Raw genomic sequence first — 27,519 nt, 5'->3', positions numbered from 1 at the left:
TGAGAAGAATGCACACCCAAACTCATAACCCCAGGTCGTTTTTTCTAAGCTGTCGAAGGAAGGCTCCATCCTGGCAGTAGGTGCTTTACGACCTACCCACCAAGTGCCAGCAAAGCCTGCTGCAATTCCAAAGCTGCATTTACTACAAGGCATTGAACAATCTGCAGCAATAGGTGTGCATAAAACCACTCGCTGGATGATTCGGAGATGTTGAAGCAAAAAGGTCACATTTCGGCACTGACCATAAAGTCAGTCCTATATCTCACTTGTGCTGCCCCTTAAGAGGTACACCAGTCTGAACAGGACATTCCCCTTTGTCCCATCTCTTCACGAGAAGGAAAAGACCAAGCGGAATCCCTAAGGCAAGCAGTTCCCCTTAACAGAAATGCTTAAGACAGGGACTTGGGACAAAAGGAGTTTCCTAAATTTATTTTTTAGGATCAACAAGTTCCCATTCGCCATAAGACATTAGACCAGGAGATGTCTCAACCCTTAGGTCGAACCCTTAAGTCCCCACAGCACCTTCTCCCACTCACCACCTCCCGTGACTCCCTACAAGGGGATGATCTGCAGACCAAGACAACCCTAATCGAGACCCTGACCATTTTTGGCAGGATGACTGGGATTTCACCATATAAACTAAAGATGTTGCAGCACCTGACCATGGACATGCATCTCGGTTGTTGTACAACAACTTACTTTCCACACCGAGGAAACTGGTTGATTTGTGGTAGTTCTTTGCTACATTTTATTAAAGAGAATCGCGTAGTATTCACTTACTAGGGCAGTTAACCCTAGAGTGGAAATACTATTTAGACATTTGCCTTCAGACCCTTTATACATTAGGGGACTTGTGAAACCCGACTCACTGGTAGTCGCCACTAGCTTAAGCAATCCCTAATTGAGGAGTAAATGGCCTATGCACTTTAGGCAAACTCATACCTACCTCTGGGGGGGTGTACATGACTAGAATTGCAAACAATACCACCCTGCTGGCAAGTTATAACATACAGTGGGATGAGGTGCTCTGAACCTGCTAAATCACACCACATCACAGGGGGGAAAACGGGTGGCATACATACTAAATACGATATCTTGGACTCGGCTGACACTTCAGGAATTGTCATTGCTGAGGGAATTTTATTTAAACCACACTTGTGAGTCTGGGTTTAAACCCAAAACTTGTGGCTCTTATGCTAATTGATGTAGTCCGGTTAGGAAATGTGGTTGATCACCTTGAGACCCCAAAAGTCCAGATTGCAAATAAAACATATGCCCAAAGGGGTCCCTTCACCGCGCGACACATTTTTCATAGTCAAGGTTTTAATACAGGGGTCCCCAACCTTTCGTGCATAAGAAATGAAATGGTGAGCAACCTCCATTTTCTGACTGAACATATCGACACTCATTTGGCGAGACAAATTATTGCAACACAAATTAGAAATGTAGTAATCTTATGACTGCTTATAGAAGACTTTAATCTTCATTACTTAATAGTTATTAGACCACGTGCAATGCTAGTAAAATTTGCAGAGCCTTTAACTTCATTTGACGTTAAGTGGTTGTTTACAGGAAATGTTGAGGAAATTGAGTGGTCAATAGTAAATATTTAGTTTTAGACACATGGTACCAGTCAAATTATTCAAACGTGTAGTAGGAGTAAACAAACATCAAGAGTTTTCAGGGTCGTGAGCAAAATATTGTGAAAAAAATTAGTGCAAATGTTTGGACAGTAAAATTAGTCACAAATGGAACATTGGTGTACTTTGGGTTTATTTTCTGGGATCTTTAGTGGCAAATGGTGCACTACTAAGTATACAAGATCAGCAAGACTGTTTTCATTCATCGATCATTGTATTGTGGATTGTTTTTCCTTCAGCAATGTTATGACATTTTGCATTTCTTTTTGAACAAGGGGAACATTATCCTCTTGGGTTAATTGACTAATGGCCAGGGTGGGTGCCGCGAAGATGTCTGACAGCCAGAGGGGCTAGTTGTCGAAGGAGGCATTGGAAAGAATTAAAATCACAAGAAATTAAGATTCCCTTAAAACGGTTAAATGGAGACCACATCAGTCTTTGGTTAAAACTATCCAAACAGAGCTATTGGCAAGCACCATCCCCAAGATCAGAAGGTCCAGATTCTAGGAAGGTATGTTCCATGGTTCAATGCAGAATGTAGAATCTTGAAAAGAAAATTCAACCACAATTTAATGAGTGGTGTGTACATGGCTAGTCAGATATCCAAAATGGCATATGAAAATTGCTAAAAGACAAAAAATCGATATTTGAGAAGGACACCAAATTGCTTTATTTAATGCAGTTGTCGAGACGGGCATTATGCCATCTCCTTGGACAAGTAGTCCTTGGGCCACCAGCCCCCCACGGTTCACTGGATATTGACCAGAAGATATTCAAATTGTTGCTCAGACTGGGAGTGGACTTGAAGTAACTATCTTGGAAGGCATCCCAAACGGGTTTCAGGGGAGGGCTTAGTACAGTGAACCACTGCGTCACTCTGAGCACCATCATGGAGGAATACAGTAAAGGTAAGGGAGACTTTTTTTTTTTAAGATTTGGAGAAAATATTTGATTGGTAGAAACTGGAGTAACTTATATTTTACTGCTGACTCGAATGTTTTATTAAATCTTATCCATCTGATAGACATCTACGCGGCTGTCCAATGTACAAGATCGCCGAATTATACATTGTTCCCCACCAATTAAGGCAAAAGGCATGGATGTCAGTTGGCTCCAATTTATTTCAGACGTTGATTCTAGTACTTCTCTTAGGAAAGTTAATCCACCGTCTCTGTAGGGTACTTTTTATAGCCGTCTTCTTTATGCTGAAGACACCGCTATTTTGAACTTAACCTCTGCAGGTCTCCAAGAGGGCCTGCTAAACACATTACTATTTTATGTTGCTAACTTAATGGAGGAATACAAAATATAGATTGAGTAATGCTGGTCATTACATGGTAGGCTTGAAAGATTGCTTAACTGGGGCTTTGGATGTTACCTTAAGAACTATTTTGGCATGTAATGGCAAAGTTCATTTTAAAACTCCTGTGACCCGTTACATTGGTGAAAGGTTGGGAATAAAAATACTTTCCCGAAGGATTTGGAGCCCAAGACTTGGTGGCAAATATTGGTCAAACCTTTGAGCATTTGATACCACTCCATAGAGGGGTGTGGTGGTGTAACGAAGGCCCTGATTCGGTGCTGCCCTCTGAACACAAGAGCATTGAAGAGGTTGATTTCTGGGAACCCCAGTCTGAGCACACAATACCTAGACTACACATCCAGATTTCCTCAGAATCCAAGGGGAACGCACTACTGACAACCTCTGAAACAAATGGTCCTCAAGCTACTACACTGGGAATAAGTAACTGTTCTCACACATACAAATGTCTTTGTCCTCCCATTAAATTGCCATGCCATCAAACATGTCACAGAATCAAGGGACAGAACCTGTTCCCACAGACATTTAACTTAGCCTGGAATTTGGTCACTTAAACATAGACCAAAGGTGCATGGACATTCCAAAAGGAATACGTAAGCGACCACTAGACATTGTTATTTTAACGAATCAAAGCATTTTGTATTCTGGCGCTAAGCATGTACACTTGATCCAATTTAATGGTAATTTTTTAATATAGTAGACTATCTGTTGGGCTTAGTCTTCAACTCATTAAAGTACATATAACTGCTCTCAGCATACACCACTTCACAAAACGAGGCTTCATGGTGCCTGTAGTTAAAGGAGGGGGTCAAAATATACCCCTCCTTTCTATCCTACTCCTGGCTCGGACTTGCCCCTTTCGAGCCTATGCACAAAGCCAGTCTTAAACATACAAATCACTTATAAGATGGCTTTTCTTGTGGCTATTTATTTATTAGTGCTTGCAGTTCAGACCAGTCTATCAGTGCAAGATCCAATTGTTATCCACAAAAGGTGTACTGCATGCACACCCAGAAAATTCCAACTTGGATTTTTTTTCCAACGGCCCACACATTCAGCAGAAAAAAGCAGCCATACCCTAGGTGCAAAAAGGATGAATGTATTACCTACAAAAGACTAAACCTATGAATCGTTTTTTGTATCCATAGCCACAGGAAGAGAAGGTGACGCATTTCTAAAACAGAAATTTCAAGATGGGCTGTCAACAGCATCCAAATTTTCTGTTGCTAAGAGAATGTCACCATAGAGCAGTGAACCTGCAGCGCAGGGGCAACTTTAGCTATTAAAGCAAATGTGCTCTAGATGCCTTTTGCAAGGCTGCTACTTGTAGTTCATTTCACTTTCACCCAACATTACTGCTTACACACATTCTATAGTGGGTCAAGTGTTAAAACATCTGTTTACAGCGCTATTATGTCAACCCCTGAACTTTTTGCTGGATTGGTAGATTATTTTTCGCTATACCTTGCTGAGTGGGAATCTTATTCCACCCTCAGTCTTTTACTCTTTTTTTTAAAAAAATATGGGTGCATTTGTAAGACTCTAGTCTTTTGTTATCCTCTTTGACAACTTTTGGCAAAGTGCCTATTGTTACTGGGTTGCTGTAGGGGCTCCCCCTTTCTCTGGCAAACCTTGAGAGCTGAAACTTTTTATTAATTTAGTGCACCTTTACTGCATGCTGTTTCTACAGCCCCGGTAGAGGCACACATGGGTGCCCATTTTACCAAAATGGGCCACTTTTTTTTTTTTTTTTTCTCGCCTTTTAGCGTTTGTTGTTCCTTCCACCGACATTCAAGGGGGGAATTCCTTTGTGTATAGTTTTCGGTGGGATGTGGATTCCCAGGCCAGTGTCTGTGAAGGTAGGGAGGAGTCAAACTCTGCAGCCCTTTATCGTCCAGCCTGACTGCAAGAATCCAGTTCAAACTGGAAGGCTGGCTGTCCTGAAAGGATTGCCAACCTCCCACGTTTGAATGTTTTAAGGCTGTTCTGTTGGGTTCCTACATAAATGTCTGAACCTGAAGAGGTAGTCTACCACTGGAACCAAAGACTAAGCTGAAGATTTCCAGTGACCAGAAAGCCTGCTGTTAAACTAGACCCTGCTGTAGCCCTTCCTTCTAATTGACCGGGGGACTCTGAAAACGATGACCCAGAGCCTCGTGAGACCCACTGGACTCGAGACCTGCATTTTGAGCCATCACACGTTATCCTGTGATCTTTGCCCCTAATACCCTGGGACCTCGAGCCATTTTGTGGTGCATGGTCTTGAATTTCAAATCTCGCTGGAACTTTGTGGGCATCCTGTTGTATCTCCAGAGGCATGATCCAGTCCGAAAAGTCCCCTCACCAGAGTGCTGGACCTTAAACGATGAGAATCTGACCAGCGACCTGATCATCTGAGCTCTGGGGGGGGGTGGAGGAGGGGGGCCTGGAAAACATTGCCTAGAGCCTTTCCTGTGATCCTTGCTGAATCCAGTGTCCTGTCTTCTTGATGGAGGAATTCAAGGCCAGATTTTTGGCTGCAGATCCTAAAGTCGTCGTCCTGCTGCAAAATCTTTTGTGCTGGCTTGGGTATTTCTCCAGCATGGTGTCTGGCGTGGATTCCCATGCTCCTGAATTTTCACTTACAAACTGTTTCTTCTACAAACCATCACTGAGCTCTGGGTCATACTGCCCCCAGTCAATGACTGCACTCTCCCTAAGCCCCTCCTCTGGCAGCCATCTTCAGATTTGTACCGCACATTCAAGTGTTGGGAGTCCTTGTGTTTCGCTCTTAACACGAAAAACGCGGAAAAGCTTTTTTGCTAGGACATTCCTATTTTTGTTTGCTCGAGCCCCCATCGTTTCTTCATCCGACGAACAGGGATCTGTTTGTCAGCACCAATCTTTGCCCCTCAAGGGCAGAATGGTCTAGTTTTTTCTTAGATTCCAGAAGCCCATCGGGCCCACACCTCATGCCAGAAGAAAAGGACAGGGGTTCCCTCTTCAAGCTCTGCACCAGCTGTGGTTTAAGCAATGTGTTTGTGGAGGACAAGCATTCCCAGTGCCTTTATTGTCTCCACCCGATGCACAAGGAGGAAGATTGTGATCCGTCATGGCTTTACCAAGCACACCAAGGAGCGGCTCAGCCTGCTGGTGGCGTGGCTCAACGCCAAGACCTCTACCCCATGTGGTTCACAGGGGCATGCCTCACCCAGATCCGGCTAGTCGGAGCGGGCTTCTAAGTCCTTTGAGGGTGCCCCATCAGCGGTGGTCCAGGACAAGGCCAAGCTCCACGTCAGTTTGTCGGTTGTCACACAAGTGGTTCCTGCAACGAGCAGGGCGCACTCATCTTATCCATTGGCCTACTTCACCAGCCATCGCTTCAGCTCTTCGTCGAAGAGGAAAAGCTGAGGGCGAAATCGGAGAAGGCCAAGCTGCAGAGGAAGGTGTCCTACCTGCCTGTGAAGGCCCATGTGATCCAGGCTAAATGGTCAACTTATCGAGTTGGTAGTGGCTGCCCATTGAAGGAGAAAGGGGCTGACCCGGTCCAGGGTTCCCTGACTGCGCCCAGAGTGGCTCTTCCTCCCAGGCGGGAGGCTTGGCCAAGCCAGTGCAACAGATCCCTGAAAAGTGCTCCAGAGAACAGATAATTCTTCAGACTAAGAGGACATGGTTTCCATCCTCACGGTCCAGGAGGACTTTGGTGACGACGGGGACGACATAGGCACTGGGCTCACCAAGCCCTACTCCCGTTGCCCCCCTGCCACCACCAGGAGATTTCCCATGACATTCTTTTGACTCCACATGCTTAAGTCTGATACAGAAGAGGATGCTGACTGACACCATGCCCACCATCGCTGAAGAGAAGGAAGCAGCACCCTATGCCTCCTCACCAACCGTCACACGTGCCCCCCTAGGGATGGGCAATGCGATGACTGACATCACTCCGCCTCAAATGGACCCCTGGATGAAGTAGATTAATTCCACTCCATGGTCGCCTGCGCGTCTGAACTCATCCAGCTCACGCCAAGGAGGGTTTTCTGTATCAATGCCAGGTGGTGAAAAGGAAGACCATTATGGCAGTGCCCCTCCTGGATGACATCTAGGATGAGGGCCTGGCGCTGCTGAAAAACCCTGCCTCAGCCCCAGCAAAAAGACAGGCTGGAGATGAAATACTGTGTGCCAGATTCTGCACCAAGGGCCTGAGGTCACAGCCATCACCAGACTGGTCTCAGCGGCTGCATGGAAGAAGTCATTGAACCAGTCATCCTCGGCCTCCCAGACGGGGGAGGGGGTGAGACAAGTTGGACGCTGTGGGTAAAAAGGCCATCTACTTCGTGGCTATGATGGTCAAGGCGGCTAAAGCTTTAACGATCCTGGCCAGGTACGGCCGGGAGTTATGGTACAAGATGGCCCCGCTTTTCGACTTCTTCCTCGAGGACAAACTGGTCAAGGCACTGGAGATCCTTCAGGCGAGCGAGGTGGCATTGGACCACGCCATCACTGTGGCCTTGGACCCTGCAGACACAGGGTTCTGCCAAATGGGGAACAGGGTCTGCCTCAGTGGTCATGGATGGTTGAGTCACCAACTTTAGGCAGGAAGTTAAGGTGGGGGCCCTGGACATGCTGTTCAATGGGACCATTTTTTTTACATTTTTTTTTTTTAAAAGCCAGACCGACAGATGGCCCATGCCCTGGGCACACAACAGCTCCGTCCTTTTGTTTCTCAGGAGGAAAGCCTGGTAGAGGATCGTCCACGTACCACCAACCATCATGTTTCATGACCCAGGAGGCTTACAGGGTTCATTCAAAGACCTTTGTAGGTGGTCGTCAAGGCTCCAAGGTGGTGCGCAGGCCGCCAAGCAGGATTGGACCAGCCAAGTTATCTGGCCCCTGCACCCCAGTGTGAGGTGGGTGAACTTCGTTAGTCTGTGGGGAAAACCCTCTCCACCCTCACCCACGGACACACTTTGGAGTTTCAGCGGTATCGGTAGATTCCACCAGTGGTCCAGCAGGAACACCACATCTCTGCTGCTGGAGGTTCGAGTCATGTTAAAGGGGGTAATAGAGCTGGTTCTGAAGTGACTACGTGGCACCAGAGATTTCTCAAGATACTTTCTAGTAACAAAGACAGGGGTTCATCTACGACTGAAGTATGCAGAGTCCCAAAAATTCAGGATGGTCACATTGCAGCTTGTGCTCGGCCAACTGGAGGAGGGAGACTTTTGTCATTGGATCTAGAGGATGCATACATCCATGTCCCCATTCATGAACAACATCGCAAGTTCCTGCGCTTCGTTGTGCAAGGGAAACACTACCAGTTCAAGCTTCTCCCCTTCGGACTGGTCGGCGCCCAGAGAAGGGCCTGGCCCCGGTGCCTACAAGGGATACATTTACATCGACAACTGGATTATCTGGACCAAGGCAAAGGACGTCCCCGTTGATCACACAGGACTGTCCGGCTGCTGATGGATCTGGGATTCTCTGTGAACTATGCAAAGTCAAGCTTGACTCATCGCATGACGTGCTATTCCTGGGGGCCAGGCTCAACATTTCCTGCCTGGCAGGCCCCTTGGAGGAGTAGCCAGTGGCCATTTTGGGCGAGGTGCAGCAGCTTCTAGCATTGATCGCCAGGGTGAAGTCCATCAAGTCGCTGAGGCATGTCATGTATCTACCTGCTCTGGAAGCCCATTTGATCCAGGTGTCTAGAAGCTCCAAAGACAGGATTGTGCTGGATGAGTTCCGTTGAGCGGTAAGGTGGTGGGGTGTGCGCTCCGACACCGGGGGGGGGGGCACAGACTTCAGGAGACAGTCACGACGTACGCTTCCCTGGAGGGCTGGGGAGCCCACACCGGACAGCTCCATGCCAGAGGCCTTTGGCTACATGAGAAGATGTTGGACATCAATGTCCTGGAACTGCCAGCAGTGTTTTGGGCCCTCAAGTAATTTCTTCAGTCCCTCAAGGGCAAGGTGGTGACTTAGTGGACAATACCGCTAAAGTGAGGGGGGAGGGGTCAGCAGATCCCCAGCACTCCAGAGGTGCAGGAATTGTGGCACTGGGCCGTCACACAGGGAATATTTCTCATCCCTTTTCACCTGGCGGGAGTCAATAACGCTGCCGACTCCCTCAGCAGGGAGCTGTGCTCTTGCCACAAGTGGGAGCTTCGGCAGGACATCTTCCTCGGGCGGGGCAGACCCCAGATCGATCTTTTTGCAAAGGCGGCAAGTACTAACTGCCAGAGGTACGCCAGCAGGTTCCCCCAGCCGGGGAGCATGGGAGGGCGTTCTCCTTCCCGTGGCAAGGCCTGTTCTGTACACATTTCCCTCCGCTGCCTGTACTACAAGTAATCGGTCAACTCAGATGGCGTCTGTGCAGGATGATCCTCATTGGTACCTGGACCTTCTCATCGGGTCAGCAGCACCTCCAGTCAAGCCACCAGTGGTCACGGATGTGCTTGCCAGGGAAAGAGTTGCAATCCTGCACCACGAACCAGGATCGCTGAACCTGAAAGCCTGGCTCCTGTATCATTTGAATTCGGTGGGTACAAGCTGCTGGCAGACTGCAGGGAGGTCCTTGCCAGGGCATCGACCCAGTGCTACGGACACAAATGGAACTAGTTTGCCTCATGGTGCCGGTCCTAGAAGATTAACCCTCTATGGGTCATGGCCCCCACATCCTTCCGTACTTGTCCATCAAAGTGCATCTGGCAGCAATCTCCTGTTACACTAGATCTCCGGGGCTGTCTTCTCTTTGGTCACACCGCCTAGTGAAGGAATTCATTAAAGGTCTGTTCTGATCGTTCCCGCCAGTGCCCGCATGGCAACTCAACGTGATGAGCCCCCTTCGAGCCTATGAATCAAGCTCCTCTCGTTCCTTTCTTGGAAGATCGCTTTTCCTGTGGCAATCACCTCTGCCAGGAGGCTGGATGAGATCCAGGCCTTGTCCTGCAAGCGGCCCTATTTGACTTTTCACGGGACGAGGGTGGTGCTGCAGGCACACCCCTCCTCCAGTCGGAATTTCATCTCAACAAACCCCTGATGTTGCCTGTGTTTTTCCGGCGCATTTGTGACCGGCCGAGAGGACATTGCACTCGCTGGATGTGGCTCGAGCGCTGAAGTTTTGTGGGCTGCACGAAGTTCCCGGAAGACTTCTCAGATTGAACTTTGGTCCTGTGAACTATGGGAAGGCCTTGTGCAAGGCTTCCATCTCCAGGTGGCTTCCCAGCCTGCTATCACTCTTGTCACTGGTTGGCAAACCGACCGCTGCATGGCTGTTCTACCAGAGCGATCGTTGCAACAGCGTTCCTGTCTGGTGTGCCCCTGCTCATCTGCAGGACTGCTATGTGCGGTCTACACACACCTTCACAAAATTCTACTGCGTCGGCACGGATTCCAGTAGTCTCGACCAAGCAGTGCTACGCAACCTGTTGCTTAAATGTGAACCTGGTGTGGAGGTAAAAGTAATTGCTTCTGTTGAGCCTTGCCACCTCCTATGATTGTGTATGTATGTACTGCTATGTATTCATGAGCATGTGAATCCATGCCAGACCCCATGCTGGAGAAGGAACACGTTACTTACCTGTAACTATTCTCCTGCCTGGGTCTGGCTTGGATTCACATGCAAACCCTCCCTCCTGCCCTTCTGAAGCTCTGCTTGGTCATACTGCCATTTTACATGCTGCCAAATCTGAAGATGGCTGCCAAAGGGGCTTGGGGAGAGGGCAGTCATTGGCTGAGGGCAGTATGGCCCAGAGCTCAGTGATTGGTTGTTAGGGCAGACAGTTTACAAACCAAAGTGAAAGTTTTTTCTTTTACAGAGGATTCCCGGCCTGGCTATAGGGAATATTCATGAGCATGTGAACCCATGCTTGACAGTTGCAGGGAAGTAATGGTTCTTTCTCCAGCATGTGGTCTGGTATGGATTCACATGCTTATGAATAGTCCCAGTCGGGATGGGAGTCCTCAGTAAAGGAAAACAGTTTTGCTGTCACTGCCCTGGGTCATACTGCCCCAGTGCTATCCCAAAAGCCCCCTCTGGCAGCCATCTTCAGATTTACAGCATGCTTATTGTTTGGAGTCCTCGTGTTTGCTCTACAAGCTACTTCTACGTTTTCGTCTTTGGGAGCAGGTTCTATTTTTGTTCCGATAGAGCCTGTGTGCGCTCGTCATCTTCTGACAGCAGGGATCTGTTCTGTTGGTGAATCTCAGTGCCCCTTGATGGCAGAGATCATCAAAGATTGCAGAAGGCGATTGTGCCACCTTCACGCCCTCCAACCATGACGGTGGAGGAGGGGAAAGGTACTTCAAGCCCTGCAGAAAGTGTGGGCTATTAAGCTTCTACTGCCTGCATCCAGACCAGAAGGAAGTAGAGCGCAAGTTAAGCCTCGGGTTCTCCAAGAAGATGACGGAAAGGCCGCTGTAGACTGGTGGCTGAACGACATTGCCTCTGCCCCATGCTCCACAGCAGGGTCATGACTTACCCAGGAGCGGCAGATCCGAAGAGCTGTATTCGAAGTCCTTTTGAGGGCGTCTCATTCGTAGGGGCCCAAGACAAGACCAAGAACCGCAAGCATGAGTTCGACGTGGATGCAGTTCCCAAGGTGGACAGGATGCGAACAACATCAGCCTCCATTGCCAGCCAGCAATCGAGCTGCTCATCAAAGAATTCAGCCAACTGTGGGAGAAATCCGACAAGCCAGGGACAGAAGGCTGAACAGCCCAAGCAGGCCCAATTTTACTTGGTCGACGATGGAGCTGGTGGCGGCTGCCATCACGACCGCCAAGGGGGCTGCCCCACAGCACAAAGGTATCCTTGCCCCAAGGTATGGCACCACCGCAGTGACTTTAAAGGGGGGGCGCTCAGGCACAGTACAATCCCACCAGGGGGGAAAAAAGGGGGAGCCTCGCAGTCCGCTCCTACCAGCTCAGCCGAGGCATGTCTTGATATTCTGTCGACCCTTCACACTTGGTGTCAAGATCCAGAAGAGGATGCCACCTGGTCGGCTCCAGTGGTCCCCAGGCTCCCGTCCAGCACCCAAAGAGGAAGCATCATCAGACACCCCCTTTTCAGCCTCCACATTTGCGTTGGGCATCTTCTCCCCAGCAGACATGACTACGGACAGGATATCGTTGCAGCGGACGGTGAGTCTGCATTTGTATGCGCCACCAAGGGCATCCCCACTAGACGAGGTGGGGTCGTTCATGTCGCCAGAGCCTTTGAGCTATTACAGCTAATACCCCTTCTAGACGACGTGTGGAAAGAGGGCATGGCCCTCATGAAGAACCCTTGCCCGGCTCCAGCCAAGCAGGATAGGCTGGAGAAGTATTGAGTACCGAACTCTCACCCAAGTGCCTGAGCTTGCAACCATTGCCAGATTAGATGGTATCGGCGGCAGTCAGCTAACTGTTCTCGTTTCCTTTCCTCTGGAAGGAAGGGAAGATGGATGCCATGGGAAGAAAGGTGATTTTACACCGCAGCATCCACCATCAAGGTGTCGGACACTCCAAGGCTGGAGTCTATTCCAGATACTTTCTGGTCAGAAACAAGACTGGGGGAGGGTGCGGGGGGGTTTTGCTGTAGGCCCATCCTGGACCTACGACGTCTCTAACATCCCAAAGTTCAGGATGTTCATGTTGCAGCATGTGCTCGGCCAGCTGGGAAAAGGAGACTTCTCGACATTGTTAGACCTGGAGGACGCCTACTTCCACATCCCCCTTCAGAAACATCGGAAGTTCCTACGCAGTTCAAGGCCCTCCCCTTCGTGAACACGCTGGGGCAGATTTCAGGCCGAAGTGCCTGGCAGCCCATCTGTCTAAACGGATACACGTGTACCCGTACCTCGACGACTGACTCATCCGGGCCAGTTTGCAAGACACACTGACTATCAAGCTGCTGACTGATCCGAGTTCTCCATTAATTCGCCAAAGTACTGCTTGGCCATCACAGAACACGTGTTCGCAGGAGCAAGGCTTACCGTCTCCTGCCTAGTGTCGCCTTCCAAGGAGAGGGTAGCAGTCACGCACCGGCTGTTGGCTGTGAAGACCGCTGCAGTGCAGACCAAGTCGCTGCATGGCATGTTTTTCATCTACCGGATCCGGCTCTGCAGGTTACGGATGCGACTTCTTCAAGAGTTCCTGGCTACTCGCTTCAGACAAGGTCCTGCTTCAGTTCCATCGGGCAATAAGGTGGTGGGGCGTGCACTCCAATGTTGCCTGGGGCACAGGGTTTCAAATCCTCCCTCCCCCACCAGGAGAGTCACCACAGGTGCTTCCCTGGAGGGCTGGCAAGCCTACACCAAACATCTGCACGCCTGTGGCTGCCGGAGGAGAAGGATCTAATACACTAATATCCTGGTGATACGGGCAGTGTTTTGGGCCCTCATTCCTTCGTCTCTGAAGGGCAAGGTGGTGGATATTCAGTGCTCTCCAGAGGTGCAGGACTTGTGGCACTGGGCCGTCGGACAAGATGTTGTCCCTTTTCACCTGATGGGAGTTAAGAACACCCATTGCTGACTACCTCAGTCGGGATTTGCGCTCCTGCCACGAGTGGGAACGTCCGCCCCAGATCGATGTGTTTGCGGCAGCAATCTCCAAATGCTAGAAGTTTGCCAGCACGTTTCACCAACCAAGGAGCATGGACTCATTCCCCTTCCTGTGGGAGGGCCTGTTTCCGTACGTGTTCCCACCATTGCCTCTCCAGCTAAGAGTCATCAGCAGACTCAAACAGTGCTGATGTAGGATTATACTAATCACCCCGACGTGGCTGAGGCAGATTTGGTATGCGGACCTTCTCAGCCTGTCTGCTTTGCCACTGGGCAATCTGCCAGTAGACCCGGATCTTCTTACCAGAGGCACAATCCTGCATCAGGATCCAGGATCGCTGAACCTGAGGGCTTGGCTCCTGCAGCCCTAGAGTTTGAAGGATACAAGCTAAAAGTTGCCAGCCGACTGCTGGGAGGTCCTTGCCAAGGCCAGAGCTTCGCCGATTTTGAAATGCTACATCACAAGTGGAAGCATTTTGCTACATGGTTAGTGTCGCAGAAGATCACCCCTCTGAGGTCACGGACACGCAGATTCTTCCATACTTATTCTTTTGCAAAGGCCGGACTGGACTAGTGGCTATCTCCTGCTACACCAGGCCTCCAGGCATCTTTGGTCCCACCTTCTCGTCAAACAGTTCCTCAGAGGACTGTTCGCTTTTTCCCCGCCGGTGAAGGCTCCTGCACGGTGTGGGAATTAAACGTGGTACTGACGAGGCTCATGGAGTCACCTTTGAGGCTATGCATCTGGGTCCTCTCGTGGAAAAAAATTCCTCGTGGCCATCACCTCTGCCAGGAGTGTGGCTGAGATCCAGGCCCTATCCTGCAAACAGCCATATCTTGACTTTCCACAAATCAAGGGTTGTGCTAAGGACGCACCCCTTCATGCCAAAGGTTCAGTCGGAATTCCACCTCAAGCCTTTGGTGTTGCGTGTTTTTTTCCGAAGCCTTTGTCACGGCGGAAATGGTCTTTCACTCGCTCGACTTTTCACATGCTCTGAAGTGCTACGCACTCATGTTTTCGGAAAACGTCTCAACTGTTCGTGAACTTTGGCCCTGTGAATAATGGGAAGGCCTTGTCCAAGGTCCATCTCCAGCTGCATCAGTCATCGGTTGGCAAACCAACCACTGCCAAGACTGAGCCCATTGCACCAAAGCGATCGCTGCAACAACTGCGTTCCCTGTCTGGTGAGCCCCTACTGTGGACTTCTGCAGGGCTGCTACGTGGCGGTCTGCACACCTTCACAAGGTTCTACTGCGTGGACAGGGATTCCAGAGGAGTCAAGGGTTGGCCAAGCAGTGCTATGCAGCCTGTTTGCTTGATGAGTATGTTTCAGAGGTAAGATTATTGCTTCTGTTTAGCCTTGCCACCTCCCTTAGTTGTGTAATGTTGTACTGCTATGTATTCTTTATTCATGATCATGTGAATCCATGCCAGACACATGCTGGAGAAAAACAGTTGCAGGTAAGCAACTTGTTATTGCAGTCTTCGCTCTTTCAGAAGTAACTGTCGGGTGTAGGATATCCTATACATGTAAACAGAACTGAAGCAAACAGTTGCTGCACACTTATACCATCAATGTCAACATAGTGACTGAGGACTCTGAGGGACTTAGACACGCATTGCCTTCTGCTGGAAATGAATTCTGAAGCTGGGTATGAAAATACCATAGGACGAGGAATACGTGGGAGGAACACCTAGTCGAAAGAATGTTACCATGTTGAATGAACTTTGGCGATCAGGATTTAAAATAGAAACACTGGCTACCGTACTAAATATGCCCATTGAGCCCAATGGTCTCTGCGTCAAAGCAGTACATGTAAAAGTAAAGAGTGAAACCCTACACTTTGGGGCATATCAAATATCCCCTATATACAAAGGGATAACTTGCGCCGTTCTCTTTTCAAGGGCAATGATTCCTGCTCATCAGTTAGGATACAATCCGTCCCAGTCCTCTCCTTGGTTTAACCATCGGCGCCAACCCACCCCTTATCAGTCCAATTTTCAGAGCGGCTACAGAAGATCTTGGGGGGTGGAGCGTCCACAGCTACAGGTGCCTCTAAGCCAGTGGTCTTCAAACTTTTTTGGCCTGGCCTATAGGGCGATGACCGTACCAAAAATGCTAGTGTAGGCCAGTTAAAATGGGCCACTTTGAGGAGTTAATTCACTATGCAGTTCGTAGTTTTGACCATTGTTGCTGAATAGATATTTTTTAAAGATCAGTTTGTTTACATTTGAACAAAAAACAACCCCTTGGGTACTATTCAAACAGTCTGTGACTAAAGGACTGAATCTCCATTTGCAACTGCTGGCCATTTTTTCATTGGTGCCTAAAACCGTTTTATGGTCCAGTCTGACCATGTGAGCTGCCCCTTCCCATTTCCTCCATCTAAAATGTTTTATTTTCAAAAGCGACCGCAAACATAAATACGTTTTTAAAGCTGCGGTTTTATTTCTAAGTTTTCTGGGCTCCTCCAGTCTGGAAAACTTAGGGGAAAAAACGCAGCTAGTGCTTATTTTTTTTTTTTAAATGAGATGCAGCTTTTCTGCCTGTAGTCTCCGGTCTGCGTCCGAGTCCCGGCACCAATGAAGGAAAAGCCACCCAGTGGTAGCTTTTTACTACAGCTGGCTGGCTTTTCCTTCATTAGTGCCGCAAAAGCCAGCACAGGCGGGCATCCATTTCACAAAATGGATGCGCCCATGTGCTTGCTTTTGCAAATTTTGAGCTTGAATTGCTCAAAATGTTACATAGGAACTTTAAAAAAAAAAAAGTGAGAGTATATTTTATTATTGCCCATCTTTTTGGGCAATAAACATTTTTGGGCGAACCATTCCTTTAAGGAAAACACTTTCGCAACCCACCAGTGCAGACATCTCTCAAAACGGATTCTTAACTCTCAGGCTGGGGGCACATTACCTTCATCACATTGCGCGTGGACACAACAGCCAAAAAATATCAATCTACTAGAGTTGCTAGCAGACCTCATTACAAGCTTTTCAACATCACTTAGCAAGACAGTTCTAGTCCTCACAGACCATGCCTCTGCCATAGTCTAGCTCAACAAACCTAGCGGAGCATACCATGTCCAGGTTGGCCCAAAAGATTTGGTAATGTTTTGATGCAACATTTTCCTTGTTGCCACATTTGGGTACACAATTCACTAGTGGGCACTAATCTGTATCTTGCAGAACACTAGTGGCAAAGGGGCATCCAAATCTAGATCTGTTAGCAAAGCGCACAATGCCCAGACTTTGCATCCAGGTGTACCCAACCAAGTCCAAGGGAACACCCTGTGGATGAGCTAGTCAGGGAAATTTACTTATGCTTTTCCACCAACACCCCTAACAAGTTAGTCCACAAGATGCACCCGGAACAAGTCATTCTGATCCAGCTCCCATGTGGGCTCGACAGAACTAATCCGAACTTAAATTGGAATATATGAATCTGTAATCCAGTTCGGCACAATGCATGTAAACCATGCTAGTTAAAATAACTGTCTCCCCATAAAATGTATGTACTGGTGATGTTTTGAATGGATCTTTGTTTTTTGTTTTTTTTAGGAGGAAATACAAAAAAAGCGCAGCCGTCGTGCAGTTAAGTTCCAGCGTGCTATTACTGGTGCATCTTTGGCTGAAATAATGGCAAAGAGAAATCAAAAGCCAGAAGTGCGTAAAGCTCAGCGAGAGCAGGCGATCAGGTGAGCATACTGGTGCCCAGTTTTAAATTGATCTTTTTATTGAAACATACATATTCAAGAACAAGCCATCTGTACAATTAGACCTCTTGCCTTATATTATGGAAAAAACGAATTCAACATTGTGTAGGTGTACTTGTAACTGAAAACCTAAATATTAGGAACCAATAATACAATAGTTTATCTTAAGCACCCATCGTTAATCAAATCTTTTGAAACCGATCAACTCCCAGAGTGATTACTAAAATAAGTGTTTTCTCCTAACGCGACTGACATGTGCTACCCTTTAGTGCTTTGTGCTATAATAGTACGTAATAAAAAATACGTTCTCCAGCATATGGGTCTGGCATGGATTCAGATGCTCATGAATATTACCTGACGTCAGACTGGGAATCCTCAGTAAAACAAGTTTCACTTCAATTTTAAATCTGTCTCCTCTAAACCAGTCCCTGTGCCCCATCCAGTGCATTCCTTCTCCAAGCTCCACTCCGGGCGGCCGTCTTCAGATTTGTAACACTGTGTTGGGAGTCCTTGTTGCTTGCCGAGCTAGTTTTGTGGGGGTTTTTTGCCCTTTTTTTTCTTTCTCCAAAGTTACTTAGAATTGTGACTTTTGTGCATTGTTTTTGCTCTATTGTCTTTGGCGAAGGACAAAGACCGGGCTAAGATCTTCATCCCCATTTGGATCATTGAAGTTTCTAGAAGGCTTGAGAAACTTCTTCGCAGAGGATCGGCAGCAGAAATGCTTACACTGCCTGCACCAGGACCACGATGAGGGATGCAAGGTGTACTGTGGTTTCTCGAAGCAAACCAAAAGAGAGGCAGTAGACAGTTGGCGTGGCTCATGGCAAGCACGCCCTCTGATGCAGCCTCTGGGCAGAGCCTCCTCCAGGACTGGGTGTTCTGAGGAGCCTTCTCTCTCCGGCAGGAGGTTGATCCTTTGAGGACGCCCCGCCAGCAGGAGTCTTAAGAGAAGACCAGGCTCAGGCGCTAGCTAAAGCTGGGTTCACCGCTGATGCAGGTCACGACTTGGAACAAAAACCGGTCGCCATGACGTCCTCCAGTGTCTTGCAACGAAAGGAGCTACTAAGAAAATCCCTAACCCAATCAAACTTTCATGTGTCTGGATAATACGACAAGGGAAAAACCTGGGGAGGTTAAAGCCAAGTCAAGGATATTGACCATGGACCTGAAAGAGTGGGTGTAGAAGTGGAGGCTCCTCCAAGGCAAGATATGGTTGCGGAAGAAACAGCGAAGGAAGGGACTGGGGAAAGACCAGGCGGCTGCTCCGACCCAGCAACCCGAGCAGAGGGGAAATTGTCCCACCTGTGTAACCTCCCCAGATGTGGACCAGCAGGCTACTGTAGATGCATCAGCCCAGGTAACACTCCTCTGGCTCTGTTCACCCCTAGACCTAAGGACATCTAGCCTACACACACTGGTCACCGAAATTAATTTATCAAAGGATGCCTCCATCGGGCTTACACCTCCCTCCATGGGAGGCACTAGAGCCTCCAAGGTTACATTACCCTCCTGCAGAAAAGGATGTCCAAAAGGGGCACTGGTCCTCTGCATCATCTGACTCCACCTCACTGCGAGAAGACACCTCCGGGGTCCCCACAACGGCATGGATACAGCTGCCACTGGTACCAACGGAAACTACATCGCGGCTGACTGAGATGCTCTGCATGAGCAAGCCCCAAAGGGCTTCCCAACCGGGCGAAGTTGGATCCTGTCATTGTCATGTCAAGGGCCTCTGTTTCAGGTAATTCCTTAGACGAGTTTCCTGTACCAGGATGACATTTGGGAGGAAGGCCTAGCTCTAATGAAAAATTAAAGTACGGTCCCTATCAAGCAGGACAGATTGGAGAACAGTACAGTATCTGATTCGGCCCCCAGGTGTCTTAAGGTCTCAGCCCTCTCCAGATTCTGTGGTCTGGGCTGCAGCTAGGAAACTCTCAGCAAACCAGTCATCGCCACATATGGTACCCCAGACCAGGAGGGGGAAAAGCTGGATGGGCATAAGGATAATCTACACGGCAGCTTCTATCTTCAAGGCAGTGAACGACTTGGCCATTTTTGTCCCGTATTGACCGGGAGCTCTGGTACAAGCTTGCCCGAAGACTAGGGAGAGACACTAGAGCTCTTTCAGGAGGGGGCGCAGGGGCGAGGAGTAGCCTCAGATCACACCATCAGGATGACTGCAGAGATTTTTTGCCAGATGAGGAACTGGGTGTCCCTGCGCCGCCAAGGTTGGTGGAAGGCTACGAACTTGCGCCAGGACGTGCTGACTAAGCTGCTGGATATGCCGCTTGACAGAACCTCATTGGAAAGGCGGCTGACGAATCTTTGCAGACGATGAAGACTGGATTGCAGCAGCGATGGTCGTTCTCCTTTTGCTCTTTCAGAGGAAAGAAGCTCTTCTAAGGGTTATAGTACCCCATTCATAATAAACTCAAAATGATCAGGGCGCGCCTGAATACAATTAGATTCCAAAAAGAATAAATAGGTAACAAGAAATGGTGTATGACATGTTTTAACAATGGTTTAAACCTGTCATAGGACAAAGGAAATGAATATAACCGAAGCTATATAGGAAACATAATGCAGGAAAAGAAACTTATTGTGATGCACGTAGCTTACTAATTCAGGGGGTCCCATTACATTTATTGGTAACCACAGATCATTGCTGAGAAAATCACTTAAACAGTATGATCATTCAATATTGTGTAGAAATGTTGACCTGTTTTTGTTTCGGCCACATGTAGCAGTTTGAAGATGCTGTTGGTAGGGCAACCTTCATCTGGACGGGAAGAAATTGATGGATTTTCAATAAATGGCAAAATACTTTGTTGTGCACATACTATGCACAGGGTCTGCTACTGTTTTAGGTGGGTCTTATGGTTTACCACGATCTGCCTTCAGTTTATGCTTGGACGGAGCCGGTCAGTCCAATCCCAGGTCAGGTAGATCGTGGCAAACCAAGAAGACCCGCCTAACCAGGACACCTACAAACCAACATTAGTGGACCCTTGACAGCTGTCTGCCCTACCAACATCTTCCAACTACTACTTGTGGCTGACACAATTGTGTAGCGTGTTGACATTTCTCTACAGTATTAAATGATCGTACTGTTTAACCAGCATTTTTTTTCAGCAAATATGACGTGTGGTTCCCAATCAATGTAATGGGAATCCCCTATTTTACTAATCTAGGTATATCACAAGAAGTTCCTCACTATGTAGCTTTGTTCCTTTATTTCCTTTGTCACTTGAGGTTTATACCATGTCAAAATGTCCTACACCATTAAGACAAACTTTCTTACCCATTATACTAGTAAAACTAATTTAAATTCTTTTTCTAGAGTAATTGTATTCGGCCCACTCTGATCATTTTCTGTTTAGTATGTATTCTCCAACATGGGATGGGGTCTGGCATGGATTCACATGCTCATGAATATTCCCCGTCAGGCTGGGAATCCATCCTTGGTAAAGAGATCAGTTTCACTTCTGAACTGTCTTTCTCTTAAACTTGCTTCTGGAGAAGCCCTGGATGGGCCAGTTGGCTGCCGTACTTGCTGTCGCTGGCCAAAGCAAGACTGGCGCACGCTTCCATAAAGATTTATCTGGCGGCTATCTCCCGCTATACCAGAACTCCAGGACGGTCGTTGCTGTCGTCACACCGATGAAAGGACTTTTCCACTCGTTCCTGCTGGTGAAGGCTCCTAGCTTAATGTGGTGCTGACTAGGCTCATGGGTCCTCCGTTCGAGCCTATGCATTCGACGCCATTGAAACTCTTATCGTGGAAGACCATTTCTTGTGACCATCACCTCTACATGTCGAGTGGGAGAGATCCAGGCCCTCTCCTGTAAGTCTCCGTACAACTTTTCACGAAACGAGGGTAGTGCTACGGACCAGGGTAGTGCTACAAACGCACCCCTCCTTCATGCCCAAGGTGCTGTCGAACTTTCATCTAAACAAGCTCTTGGTGTACCTGTTTTCTTCCTGCCGCCTTCGTTGCCGGCTGAGAGGACTTTGCACTCGCTGGATGTGGCTAGAGCGCTGAAGTTCTACGTACAGTTTTCGGAAAGACGTCAACTGTGAACTTTGGTCCTGTGAACCAAGTGAAGGCCCTCCAAGGCTTCCATTTCCAGGTGGCTCACCGGTTGGCAAACCAACCGTTGCCTGGCTGTCAGAGCCCGTTCGACCAGAGCGATCGCTGCAACTACAGCGTTCCTGACTGGTGTGCCCCTGCTGGACATCTGCATGGCTGCTACATGGAGGTCGACACACCGAGATTCTACTGCGTCGACTGAGATTCCATGGAGGAGTCCAGAGTCGGCCAAGCAGTGCTGCGCAACCTGTTGCTTGAAGGTGAGCCTGGTGAGGAGGTAAAAGATGCTTGATGTTGAAATGCTTAATTTTGAGCCTTGCCACCTCCTGTGGTTGTGTACTGCTATGTATTCTTTATTCATGAGCATGGGAATCCATGCCAGACCCCATGCTGGAGAAGTTAAAAGTTACTTACCTGTAACTGTTCTTTCATGGGTCTGGCATGGATTCACATGCAAACCCTCCCGCCTACCCCTCTGCGGCTCTTCTCTTGGTCATACTGCCACTTTACGTCCTACCCAATCTGAAGATGGCTGCCAGAGGGCAGTCATTGGTTGGGGGCAGTATGACCCAGAGACCAGTGATTGGTTGTTAGGAGAAGACAGTTCAGAAGTGAAACTGATTTCTTCACTGAGGATTCCCAGCCTGACTGGGAATATTCACGAGCATGTGAATCATGCCAGACCCATGCTGGAGAACAGTAGCTTGTTCCCTCTCTCACCTGGACAGATCAGGGAATTGCCAGCAGCCCTTTTTAGTTTATACTAGTACACCCATACAGGCAGCCTTTGTGCTATTCCTCACATTATGTGTACAGGGGACTCTTGGCAGCAAGGGCAGCAGCATCTTCCGCAGGACAGAGCCCCTGCCCCAAGCAGGCCTGAACCAGCTGTGGCTCAGGGCCCCCACCTAACCACCCTTGTGGGAGGCTGGCTGGCGAAGTTCATCAGCATGTGGGGAAGAGATCACCACAGACAAATGGGTGCTGGACGCTCTTGGGCAAGGGCACACCTTGGAGTTCCAACGCAGGTGTCTCTTGCCTCCAATTCAGCAACAGGAACTGCATGGGCCCCAGCTTCTTCACAAGGTGCGGTTGATGTTAACGGAGTTGGAATAGAGACTGGGACTCCTGAGTAAATTCCAAAGGCTGGGTTGGAGGCAGATTCTGGATCTAGCGCCCAATTTCCACCATTTTCTGTGACAAGGTGAGTGCCCAGAACTCTCACCCATTGCCCCCGTGTTCGCCTTTAAAAAAAAAAAAAATGCTTTAACAGCACTGCAGACGCAAATTCCTACGTGTGATCCCTCTCCCATGCCTCCCTCTGGACCTGATTGGTACCACCCACCTTATAATGGGCAGCCCCTGCAGCTAAGGGCCCCAAGGCCAAGGGTGGTTCCTACAATGGCAGCGTGTCTGAGGGGAAGCCAGCAGTTAACACACCAATAAAAACCGCAAGTGTGGCATGGGTGTGGTGTAGAGCAATTACTCTATTCCAGGAAGCCTACGCCACTCTACCTTACCATAACAGACTGACATAGACCAGGCATACTTAAACCGATTTGTGACCATCAGCCTGATATTATTCATGCTAGGATTGTGAATGTTGCCTTGCATTGCATACTGTCAATGTTAACAAGTGCCACACCTGAAGAGAATTGTGACTGTTGGCATGCGCTATTGTGAACTTTGGCCTTTGTCGCATCTAGATAGAAATGTGAATGTTAGCATGTCCCACACTTAGCTGGGATGGATTCACATGCTCATGAATATTCCCCGTCAGGCTGGGAATCCTCGGTAAAGAGAATCAGTTTCACTTCTGAACTGTCTTTCTCCTAACAAACAATCACTAGTCTCTGGGTCATACTGCCACCAGCCAACGACTGCCCTCTACCAAGCCCCTCCTCTAGCAGCCATACTCAGATTTTTACCACACGTTTGAGTGGTGGGAGTCAGGCTTTTTACTGCTTTTTTTCCGCTTTTTCTTCGTTTTCCAGTCAATCGCGCCTCAAACTCCATCGATCCATATTCCGACTAACGGGGACCCGTTTTTCTGAACTTTATATGCCTCTCAAGGGCTTGTTTTTTGGGTAGAGTTCCCTTCTTGGAGGATTCGAGGCCTTCTCCGGGTGAACATGGCTGAAGTTGACTTGATGCCTCTGTTCAGGATCTGCCCTGGATGTGGCCTACAGAACATTTTCCTGGACGATGGGCACTCCCTGTGCCTTTGCTGTCTACACTCCGACCAAACGCACGTGGAAGAGGCCTGTGCCTTCTGGAAGGATATGGTGCCACTCCATGAAGGACCGTCGCAAGCGGCTCTCCGAGTGGCTCCAGACGAAGGACCCGGCTGCAGTTGAGCCCCAGCAGCAAGCCTCAACCAACAAGAGTAAATCTGAGCGGTCTTCTAAGACCTTTGAGGGCGCTCCGGCGACGGGGCCCAACATAAGGCCAGGTCAGGAGCGGCGTCTCCGGCACCTTCAACCATGAGCCAACACTCCGGCGAAGAGTAAGTCGGACAACCTGAACTTCTGGAGAAGTCCCAGTCGACTCCGACGGAGAAAGCCAAGGGGGAGCGGGGCAGTGACCCTCCCTCCACGATGAAGGCCTCAAGCCCGCCCAGTCATGAAGGCCCAGGTTCACCAGGCAATACTCTATTGAAGGAGTGGTGGCGTCCCTAGCGAAGGCTGCGGATGCGGTTTTACAGGAGACCACCCTCAAGACGAGTTTCCCTGCCTGATCAGAGGTGATAGTCTTTTCTACCCAATAAGAATACACCAGTGAAAATGATGCTGATCTCCCCTAGACTGTCCCCACTGGTCGAAGGGCGGTGGGGGGGGGGGGCTGTTAGTCCTGCAAGCCTCAGACCTCTCTGACAAGCTTTCTGGTCTAAAGGCCGTACTGGATAAGTTTGTTGAGGCCAGGTCCTAGGGGGAAGGACCTCAGCGCGGCAGATGTGGAGAGCAGCAATGAAACCGACGAGCAGCAGGGCGGCGAGTAGCCAGAGAACACGCCACTGCCATCGCTCCCATTGCATCTACCACTGCTACAACAGACATGTCGGCGGACATTCTAGAGGCACTGCACACCTTGTGGCCGGAGATCTGGACAAGGATGCCCCTGTCGCTGGCGGGAGCTCCAGCAGCACCTAGGCTGTCAAGGGAACCCCCCCCCTGTCAAGGAGTGCACCCCCTCCACCACCTTGCCATCCTTCGCCGCATCCCCTTTTCCGAGGGACAGTACAGAACCGGATACGGCGATGATGGGCATGGAGGATGACTGAGTGGACCTCAGTCTACATCTAGTGGTCAGGGCCTCCGCCCAACAAGATTAGTTCTTTCCATGCCATGATCTCTAGGGCCTCGGAAATGTTCCAACTGGCTCCCGAGTAAAAGGAAGGCTTTCTGTACCAGCGCTGGGAGGCCAAGAGGAAGACTGCTTTCGATCCCGCTATTGGGACGAGGGGCTGTGCCTTATGAAGAACCTGCACTTGGCCCTGGCGAAGAGGGACCGGTACGAGAAGTGCAGAGTGCTAGACTCTGCACCCAATTGTCTCGGATCCCAGCCTTCCCCGGACTTGGTGTTCTCAGCAGCGGCAAGGAAGAAATCTTCTGCGTCAATGTCCTCTCCCCTCCGCTGCGGCCCCATTCCCCCCCCCCCCCCCCCCCCCCAACCACCACCAGCGACGGAAAGAAGCTAGACGCCATGTGGGGACAGGTCAACTCGTCTGCTGCAACAATCAAGGTGGCTAATGCCCTAGCCATCGTGGCCTGTTATGACGGGGAGCTTTGGTTCAAGATCGCTCCCCTCCTGGACTTCCTTCCCGACGACAAGAGCAGAAGCGCTGGAGAACCTGCAGGAAGGAGAGGTGGCATCTGACCATGCTGTCATGGTGGCCATGGACATTGCCGACACAGGTTTCCACCAGATGGGCTAGAGCGTTTGCCTTAGGTGGGGTTAGTTAAGGGCCACTAGCTTCCACCAGGATGTACAGTTGAGGGTGTTGGACATGCCCGTCTAGGGGACAACTTATTCGGCAAGACTGGACAAATCTATTCAGGCCATCAAGGCGGTTCGTGCCTTGGGCACGCTCCAGCAGCGACTACCGTCCTTTCGGAGGCAAATCCCAAGGTTCCTTCAAGGGTTTCGGCAGAAGCTCGTCATCTGTCTCACTCTTAGCCCCAGGAAGCCTACAGAGGCTGCCGCAAGTCCATCGGAGCTCGCAGTCGTCACCAAGGTCCCAAAGGCGGCACCTCTGCTGCGAAACAAGATTGAACCGGCTGTGACTCAGGTGCGCACCCCAGTGGGAGGCCGGCTGGCGAACTTAGTCAGCGTGTGGAAGTCCATCTCTACGGATGTTGGGTGCTGGACACTCTGGCCCACGGACACACTCGCATTCCACCCATGGCCAGGCAGGAGGTGCGGGCCATGTTGAAGGGTGCAATAGAGCTCGTCCCAAAGAGCTCCGGAGTATACTCTCGGTACTTCCTCGTCAAGACAGGCGGTTGGAGGCCCATCCTACACCTCCGCCATCTGAACTAGTACATCAAATCCCAGAAGTTACGGATAGTAACCGTTCATTCAGCACATGCTAGGACAGCTGGAAGGGGTTTTTCTATCATCCCTGGACTTGGAGGATGCCTATTTTCACATCCCCATTCACAAGGGGCACCGCAAGTTTCTGCGCTTCGTGGTCCAAGGGCAGCTATATCAGTTCAAGGCCCTTCCCTTCGGATTTAAGTCGGCGCCAAGGGTTTTCACCAAGTGCCTGGCTCCAGTGGCGGCACGGCTGCGTCGTCTAGGGATTCACATCTACCCCCATCTGGACGACTGGCTTAGCTGAGTGAAATCGAGAGACCGCCGTCGAGCACACGGCGAGGACCATCCGGCTACTCACATGGGGTTCTTGATAAACTTGCCATCGCAGGACCTGCTGTTTCTGGGGTCCCGGCTCAAGTGTTGTGCCTGGCGTCCCCGTCTGAGTAGAGAATAGCGGTCATCCTGGGCAAGCTACAACGGCTGACCCTGAAGATCGCAAGGGTGAGGTCCATAAAGTCCCTCCTCGGCACGATGTTGTCCTGCATATACCTCGTGCGCCTATGACTGCTGCAGGAGTCCCTCGACGCCCGTTGGATCCAAGTTTCGAGAAGCTTTGAGGACAATATCACCCTTGGCGAGAGTTTCCGTTGAGCGGTTCTTCGTTGGTGGGCTCCATCTGTCGGTGTGCGAGGATTTCCAGACCCCCCTCATCAGGAGACTGTCATGACGGACGCCTCCCTGGAATGATGGGGCGCCCACACCGGATGTCTCCACGCAAGATGCCTGTGGCTACTGGAGAAGTCGTTGCACATCCAGCATTCTGGAGCTACGGGTAGTGTTTTGGGCCCTCAAGTCTCCTTCCGTCCCTCAAGGGCAAGGTGGTGCGGATCTTCAGACGACACCACCACAATGTTTTACATAGTTTTACATCCGGAAGCAGGGGGAACCAGATCTCCTCTCCCCGCTCTCCAGAGTTGCCGGACCTATGGCACTGGGCCTTCACCCAGGAGATGTTCCTCGTCCTGTTTCATCTGGCAGGATTGAAGAACACTGTTGCTGACTCTCGGCAGGGAGCTGCGCTCGTGCCACAAGTGGGAGCTTCAGCAGGACCAAGTGGATCTTTTCTGAAGATGGGGCAATCCCCAGATCGATCTGTTTGCGAAAGCGAACACTAAGTGCCGGAGGTTTGCCAGCAGGTTTCCCCAGCCGGGGAGCATGGAGATGCATTCTTATTCCTCTGGGACGGCTGGTTCTCTATGCATTCCCCCATTGCTTCTGCGACTCAGCAATCAATTCAGACGGTCCTGGTGCAGGATGATCTTGTCGCACTGGCGTGGCCGAGGCAAATATGGTACCCGGACCTTCTGGACATGGTGGCATCCCCTCCAGTCAAGCTTCCGGCTAACGCAGATCTTCTCGCCAGGGAACGAGGCGTGGTCCTGCACCACAACCCAGGGTTGCTGAACTTGCTGGCCTGGCTCCTGCAGCGCTAGAGTTTGGATAAGACTGCAAGGAAGTGCTTGCCAATGCCAGGGCTTCGTCTACACTGAAACGCTACAGACATAAGTGGAAGAGGTTCACCGTCTAGTGCCGCGCACAAACTCTACCCTTTACAGATTACGGCTGTGCAGGTGCTGCCGTATTTACTGTTGATGGCCAAGGCAGGGTTGGCTCATGCTTCCATCAAGGTTCATCTGG

The 27,519-nt window shown here is 49.8% G+C and overlaps 1 protein-coding gene across 1 annotated transcript in view; it reads left to right on the top strand.

Annotated features, from left to right (window-relative positions):
• Positions 1 to 27,519, top strand: part of RPL24 (ribosomal protein L24) — a 94,789-nt gene that overhangs the window by 18,523 nt on the left and 48,747 nt on the right. Inside the window, exon 4 of the mRNA XM_069637313.1 lies at positions 17,041 to 17,177. Coding sequence (XP_069493414.1) covers positions 17,041 to 17,177 — 137 coding nt within the window. The remainder of the gene's footprint in view (positions 1 to 17,040; positions 17,178 to 27,519) is intronic.

This window comes from Ambystoma mexicanum, chromosome 7p, assembly GCF_040938575.1.
Source record: "Ambystoma mexicanum isolate Mex_15411 chromosome 7p, UKY_AmexF1_1, whole genome shotgun sequence".
NCBI lineage: Eukaryota > Metazoa > Chordata > Amphibia > Caudata > Ambystomatidae > Ambystoma > Ambystoma mexicanum.
Note: the sequence above shows the minus strand (reverse complement) of the source record. Positions and strands in the feature narration are given on the sequence as shown.